Raw genomic sequence first — 7,931 nt, forward strand, 5'->3', positions numbered from 1 at the left:
GCCGTCTCTCCAGCCCTGGGAAGCTGCTTTCTAACGAGGCCATCACGGCATCTGCCTGGCAGCAGGGCTCTAGGTAGGATCACAAACCACGTGACCAGCACTCAGCATCCAAGGCTCTATGACCAAATATTCAATAAAATATTCAACCAGCCCTTGACATGGTGGTGGCACTGCGTTGGGTATTGAGAGTAATGCGAGCATTGTATTTATTTATTTACTTTGAGACAGCTGCATGTAGCCAGGGCTGACCTTGAACTTGCTGTCTAATCAAGATGACCCTGAACACTTGCTCCTCCTGCACTCACCTCCTGAGTGTGAGGATGAAGGGGTGCCCGACCACACCTGGCCCACTAGGGATGTGAAGCCCGTGGGAGGGTGTATGTAGGTTATACGCAAATTTTACAGCAGAACCTTGAGAGGATTTTGGTATCTGTGGGGTATCTGAAGCAAATCTTTCAAGGACACCATGGGACAAGGGGCGGCTGTACTTGTTAACGAAAGCTAACAGTATTCATTAACAAGGGACCAGCGGGTCTCCTGTAAGCTTTCCTTTTGTTTTAACCAAACAGTCTAAACCTCTCTTCAGGACAGCTCCACCCACTGCCCCACCCACCACCACCACCACCACCAAGGTGGCCAGGGTGAGTCTTACTATTCCTGATCTTCCGAAGATCAGGAAGCTTCCAAATCAAGAGTGAGTCCTCACCTTTTCCCCAGGGCAACTTAGCACGTGAGAAGGCGGAAGTGCAAAGGGTGACAGGAAGTTCACCTAATGAGAGGGGTTGGTGTCACTAGCATCAACGGACTAGGCCTTCCCATAGGGAGCCTGCACAGAACTCACAGTGATGGGCTTCAGCGGATGGTAGTCGCCACACTCCAGAGGCACTGTCTCCGACCTGCAGGATGCCAGTTCCGCCTTGTAGTTCCTGTTCCGGGAGTGCCTGTCAACAGCAAGACACTTGGAAAATCAGAAAGGTGACATCAGATGGGTGACTGAGAGCTAAAACTATGATCTGGACTGTTATCCATTTGGCTATTCATCTGTGCAGGGGAGGAATGTGGCGCGCATAAGAACAATAAAAAACACTAAGAAACAAAAATTATTTTATTATTTATTTGAAATCACTGTGTAACCCAGGCTAGCTAAAACTCACTAGGCAGTTGAGCATGACCTAAAACTTCTGATCTTTGTTGCCTCCACCTTCTAAGCCTTGGAATTACAGGCATGCTCCATCTCTCCCTGTTTAAACCATGCTAGGGAATGAAACCCAAAACTTCGTGTACTAGATAAAGACTCTACCAAACTAAGCTATGAAAACAAGTTTCACGCTGCTTGAAGGTATAAACTCTGCCAATAAATCCTAAATCTGAGAGGCCAGATCCAACACACAGAGAAGCTTAGCAAGAGGAGCCCAGCTTCCCCAGCCCTGTTTTCACAGTGTTGGCGGACTCACGGCATGAAGCAAGCAAAGGGCAGGAGGCTACGAGGAAACCGGGCAGCCATTGCTAGGGGCAAAACCTCCCAGGGCTGGACAGACACAGCAGAGCTCCTGGGACCTCCCAGAGCTGGAGAGATATGGCAGGGTTCAGGAGACCTGGGCTCAGGGACAGGGACAGCAAGGCTCAGGGTCCACATCCAGGACTTGGAGGAAGTGTCCCAGAAAAATAAGTTCCAGAGAAGCAAGAAAAAGCCCAGGCTGGGCATTTGCAAAAGACAGACGGCGACTAAAGAAAAGGAAATGGCAAATATAGCTTTATCAGCTCAGGGTTAAGAGGAAGGGTCTGTGAGCAGGACGATGGGAGGGAGGAGCCAGAGCACAGGGCAGAGGAGGAAGAACACCATCATACAGGGGAACCTCAAGACATGAGGGGCTTGGAGAAAAGCCCCCCCCCCCCACATAACCAGAACCTGTCCCAATAGGGAAGAGGGAAAGAGAAGTGTCGGAGGCTCGCCCTAGCACACACATTTCATCACTAGGCCTCCCTTCAGGGAGAACCCCTCAGGTGGCTTTACCCACATTTTCCTTAGTAACTTCCCACCTGCTGCTGGTGGCCCTTTGCTAGTCTGTCCCATTCACTGTGTGTGCAGCCAAGCCCATGCTCTCTCCTGTAGCACACTCCATTGAAGCAGCCCCACTGATAAATGTACTCGACTGTACAGTTTCAACGGTTGCAAAAAATCAGACTTTTTCCTCTAACAAAGATACGGGTATCTCCTATTCGTACACACCCAGGAACAGTTCTTTTCCTGGTGACATAGGCCAATTTCCATCTCCACTTTCCCTCCTCTGGAGAAGGAGCAAAGTCCAGGATGTCAGGAACCTTCTCTAGCTTCCAGGCCCCCAGAATTCACCTGGCAGGCTGCATGGCTTTGGTCAACTCTCATTCCATGTTCTCAAATGAAAACATGGTCGTAGAGTATTAAATAAGATGCTGCATGCTGAGCTCTTAGCATACCCCTTGAGAAATGTGGTCTCTGGAGCAGAAGCACGCTTCCCTTGGGCCTCATCAGCTCCCTCAGTCATCGACAGAACTACCGTGTGCCGACACTCACCAGGAAGAAGACGGACACAAACTGTCTCTTCCATTAGGGAGCACGAAGTCAGGGGGCAAACCCGAAATATGAGCATGCAGTACCACACGGAGAAACGTTTCACCCCTGCCTGAGGGGGAAGACTACAAAGACCCTAGGCCTGGCAGCGCTGTGGCCCCTTCAGTATGTCTGATGAAAATATCAAAGGTAACGCCCATACTAAGGAGAGGTGCTACAGGTATCTTGCTGGAGCCTTTCATCACCAATCCCAGAGGAGTTCACCAAAACCAGAGGTTTCCCAGTCATTGGCCTCTTCAGTTTTTCTAATTTTCATAGGGGCCTTTTAGCCAAACAAGTATGAGAGGTGAAGGAAGCCCAGGGTATGATCTAAGAAGCCCACGGCACCCACACTGATGGGCCATGTCCTGAAGTGGTCTCTGAGGAGACCTCATGCCTGTAATCCCAACACTCGGAGGCGAAGACTGAGGCAATGGCAGGAGGACCTCTGTGAGTTCGAGGCCAGCCTGGTCTACAAGGCAAGTCCAGGACAGCCAAAGCTACACAGAGGAACCCCAGTCTCGGAAAACAAAACAAAAACAAACAAACTAAAACAACAACAAAATGAGTCTGCAGGACACAATGAGGCAAAGTGTCGAGCCAACATAAAGCCAGGGGGGTTGATGTTGGTTGTGTTCAAGGCCGAGGGCCGCAACTTTCATTCACACGCAAGCATTGTAAGCTGCCTCCCATCATCTGAAAAGGCAGAAAATTAGTCCCTGGGATGCAAGGCCTCCAACCTCTTTCGTGGGTTCTTTATTGACACAAATCACCTGCTGCAACCCGAAGGTCACCTCACTTCTAAGCACAAAAAAGCCCGGGTTCCAGTCACTTGGACACACGCTATTCCTGCTCGGTGAGATCCTATTCATCCTGTACACAGTTGGAGACTCTTCTCGGCAGTCTTCCCAGGCCGCCGGCGGGGCTGACTGCTCCCTTTGGGTCTATCCCCTCTTCTGTGTTCAATTACTCTGTGCCTGACGGCTCTACACCCTACAGGATGAGTGGCCCCACTCTGCAGATGGGAAAAGCTAATCCCCTTCAGGCGGGTTGAAGAGCCCAGAAAACAAACTACCTCTCCCCAAGGCAGACTTGGGGCAAGTTCATCCCCTTCCCCAGAAACTCCAGGATGTGCTAACTCCTGCCAGGGAGGCGGAAGCCTAAGACCGGGAAGGCTCGGGTGAACGAGCTGTGGACTCGCAGAGGGGCGGAGCAGAGGACTGACAGCGCTTCTGCTCTTCGGTAGTCCTGACTAGCCAGGCTGGGGCGGGGGCCACCGATTTGCCCACCCACGCAGAGAGATGCTAAGGGCTACCCCTCCCCGAAGCCCACTCGCCGGTTCTTCCTTACCAGGGAAAGACAGCCATCTTCCCAGTCACATGATCGTTTGCTCTTGGCGGCCAGCCCCTTTTCTCACAGCCGGAGACGCTCGGCCCCGCCCGGGCCGCCATGATTCTGAAGGGCGGCTTCCGCTCTAAAGCTCCTGGGCGCCCGTCGTCCGCCATGATTGTGAGGGGCAGCTTCCTCCAGGTCCCGGTTCTCCAGTGGCCCCTCCAAACCCAAGCTCCGTCATCCGCCCCCGATTTGTTTGGTTTTTGCTGATAGGGATTCTTTGCCTCTGCCTCCCGAATGATGAGATCAAAGGCCTGCATCACCACGCCTGGCTTAAGTCACATTTATGTGTGTGTGCAGATGGACCGCGGTGCACGTAGAGCTCAGAGAATAACGGACAGGTGTTGTTCCTTCCTCCGCCCGAATTCAGGCATCGGGCTTGGCACTAGATGCCAGCGCCTTCTGAGCTGTCCCAGGATGGTCAGGGCAGAACTCGCTGGCTGCTTGGTCCGCCTGCGCCCTCTAGTGACGGGTGCGAGTGCACGCACTCCATCCCTGCTGAGGCCAGACAGACTCCAAGGGATTCTGAAGCGAATTCTCTGTCGGTGCTGGGTTCTCTCCGTGCTTCGCAGGGGTGAGCACTTTGGGTATTTTTTTTTTCCCAGGACTGACAACGTTAAATCCGAATATGACCACAACTTTTGGCGCTCCCGCTCTGTGTACAATGTTGTAATGTAACTATACTAACGCACTTTGCACACGCCCTTCTCAATAGAAACATCTGAAATATCTACCATTAATCACTTGGTTTTGGAAAACTGGAGCTCAAAGCTCGTGAGTGTCTGAGCTTGAGTTTCAAACTCTACCTCAAATAAGAATGGGATTAAGACTGGGAAATACCAGACAGCAGCGCCTCCTCATGCCTTCCCCGTCCTACTTCCAAACGTACATTTGCTGACGGAAAGAGGCCTGAACACTATCTTCTTCCACGTTCTGGAAAAGGCGATTGGGAATACTTCAACTAGGACTGAGTTTTGTACAGTACCACAGTTTTTTCCCTGTGGAATTGAGGTGACCGTGAAAGGAGATTATCATAAAATCCACAGCTCAGGGTGTGGTGGTTTGTATACGTATGCGCCCCACATACTCACGTGATGCTTGACCCACAGACAGCGGCACTGTTAGGAGGTGTGGCCTTGTTGGAGGAAGTGCGTCGTTGGGGGAGGGGGGTTGAGGTCTCATATATGCTCAAGCTCTGCCTAGTGTGGCGTACAATTTCTTGCTGCCTGTGGCTCAAGATGTAGAAGTCACAGCTCCTTCAGCACCATGTCTGCCTGCATGCTGCCATGCTTCCCACCATGATGATAATGGACTAAACCTCTGAAACTGTTAAATGTGTTCTCCTTTATAAGGATTGCAGTCATGGTGTCTCTGCACAGCCAGAGAACTCTATCTAAGACTTCGAGTCAGCTCTCAGAAGCTGTGGTTAATGAGACAGGCAAAAGTTGGGCTGTCCTTTGGCCTTGGCTTTCAGAGCCTGTAACAGAGCAGAGCGTCTATTTCAAATAGACACACCACTCACCTCTTGCCTGGGGACTACAAAATGATGCCTCTGGTAATGTTGGCAGTTCTAGGGGACACTGCTACTGCTGGTTCCTTTGCAAGAACAGTAGCAGTGCGGGGTGGTGAGAAGCAACCATGAGACACAAAAGATAGGGCAGTGGTGCCAACTGTCCTGAGTACATTCAGGCAGACCCATCCCATCCTGTGTAGGACAGACCATGGGGAGCAGTCATTAAACAGGTTAAGTTTCTGGAAAGGCTGATAATGAAGGGGTTCTTACCATGGTCTAAGAAGCAAGAGCATGATTTTGTGGCATCTTTGTCAGTGTCCTCAAGGAACAGGGAAACTGGGCTGGAGAAATGCCTCATCTGATAAGAGCACTCTGTTCTTTTAGAAAACCCAGGTTTGATTCCCAGCACCCACGTGGTAGCTCACAACCCTCTGTAACTCCTCTGTAAGTCCCAGGGGATCCGATGCCCCCTTCCGGGCTGCATGGGCACTAGGTACATGTGGTATAAAGACATGCACACAGGCAAAAAGCTCATGCATCAAATAAATGAGCCTAAAAAAAATTTTTTTAAAGAAACTGGAGAATTGAGGGCCATGGAGAAACACTGAGTGAAGAAAGCAGAGTTTTAAATGGTAGCATTTTATTAGTTTGTGTGCATTGTTGAAACAGGTCTCACTCTACAGCCCTGACTGGCCTTGAAGTCAGTGGTCTTCTGCCAGAGGCCAGAGGTCAACATCTGGTATTTTCCTCTCTCTCTCCCTTCTCTTCCCCCTCCCCACCCCATTACACACACACACACACACACACACAGCTTGAATTTGAAGCTGAGTGACTGACTGGCTGGCCAGCAAGCCTGTCAACTAACCCCCAACCCCAACATAAACACACAGGTACTAGAGTCGCAGGTACATACCCCGCCTGCCATCTTTACACAGGTACCAAGGACCTGAGAGGTCTTCATGCTTACACAGCAAACACTTTGCCTACTTAGATAGCTCCCAGATACCAAATTTTATTTAAGGAGTGCTTTTTCTGCCTGTGTGTCTCTGCATCATGTGTACCTAGTACCTGTGGAAGCCAGAAGAGGATATTGGATCCCTGGGGATGGAATTTGACAATTGTGGAGCTACCATGTCGGTGCTGGAAGTCAAAGCAGGTCCCCTTGAAGAAGACCAATACTCTTAATTGTTGCACCATCTCATCTCTCCAGTCCAAAGCTTATTTTCAACTGATGACAGGCCTGACACAATTCCTACTCTTCGGGATGTTGTTACAGTTATCAAAGAAGACGCTGCCTACATTCTATCCGAAGGTCTTTGGTTTTCAAGTTTTTAGAGCCTGATGTTACCTAGGGTTTATTGCATGCATGTTGTGCTGGCTGGTCTTCTGCCAACTGACACAAGCTGGAGGCAACTGAAAGGAGGGAGCCTCAACGGAGAAGATGCCTCCATAAGATCAGTCTGTAGGGCATTTTCTTTTCTTTCTCTTTTGTTGTTTTTTTTTTGGGGGGGGGTTGAGACAGGGTTTCCCTGTGTAACAGAACCTTGACTGTCCTGGACTCGATTTGTAGACCAGTCAGCCTTGAATTCATATCACTACACCTGTCTCTGCCTCCCAACTGCTGGGACTAAAGGCATGTGTGCCACCATGCCCAGCCCATAGGCGTTTTCTTAATTAGTAACTGATGGAGAGGGTCCAGCCCGTCGTGGGTGGGTCTATACCCCTGGGCTGGTGATCCTGGATTCTTTAAGAAAGCAGGCTGAGCAAGCCATTGGGAGGCAAGGCACTCCTCCATGGTCTCTGCATCAGCTCCTGCCTCCAGGTTCCTGTCCTGAATTCCTTGGATGAGGTACAATGACATGGAAGTGTAAGCAGAATACACGCTTTCCTCCCCAACTTGCTTTTTGGTTTTCTAACTAAAACAGTAGCCAAGCACTCTCCCTAGAGCAGCAGACCTACTTATTTTTAGAACTGTTGCTTTTCATGGGGAGTTGAGCACAGACTGGAGGTTGTTCATGGAACAGTGATCTCTGATGGAAACAGCCCTTCATTCTTAAAATTGAATACATTGCACAATCAGTGATTTCCAGTCACTTCCAGCACTGCTGACACAGGAAAATGAGCTAGAATGATCAGAGGTGTGTGAGCACTGAACCCTGCAGATGACCAAGTAACAACATCTCAGCAAGAGGAGACAACTAGCTATGAAGATCTGATACTAGCGCTCCCAATGTGAAAGGCAAAGGCATCATTGGGAGTCACCTAAGCACTCCCTCCCTCTTCCGTCCCTCCACTGCTCTTGGCAGATGTCTAGCTCCTAAGAAGCAAAGACATTATTCAACTGTGGCAGCAGGACAGGCTACCTGTTAATTGGGTATGCCTCTCATGGGACTTAAGCTGGAAAACACCATCATCTTAGATGCTGTTTTGGCCACA

The 7,931-nt window shown here is 50.1% G+C and overlaps 1 protein-coding gene across 1 annotated transcript in view; it reads right to left on the minus strand.

Moving 5' to 3' along the window:
* Positions 1-4,350, minus strand: part of Vps35l (VPS35 endosomal protein sorting factor like) — a 102,086-nt gene extending 97,736 nt beyond the window's left edge. Inside the window, exons 1-2 of the mRNA XM_021648788.2 lie at positions 3,941-4,350; positions 842-941 (exon numbers count right to left, since the gene is read on the minus strand). Coding sequence (XP_021504463.2) covers positions 842-941; positions 3,941-4,242 — 402 coding nt within the window. The 5' untranslated portion in view covers positions 4,243-4,350. The remainder of the gene's footprint in view (positions 1-841; positions 942-3,940) is intronic.
* Positions 4,351-7,931: the final 3,581 nt, after the last annotated feature.

The sequence above is a fragment of the Meriones unguiculatus genome, chromosome 14 (assembly GCF_030254825.1).
Source record: "Meriones unguiculatus strain TT.TT164.6M chromosome 14, Bangor_MerUng_6.1, whole genome shotgun sequence".
NCBI classification, from domain to species: domain Eukaryota; kingdom Metazoa; phylum Chordata; class Mammalia; order Rodentia; family Muridae; genus Meriones; species Meriones unguiculatus.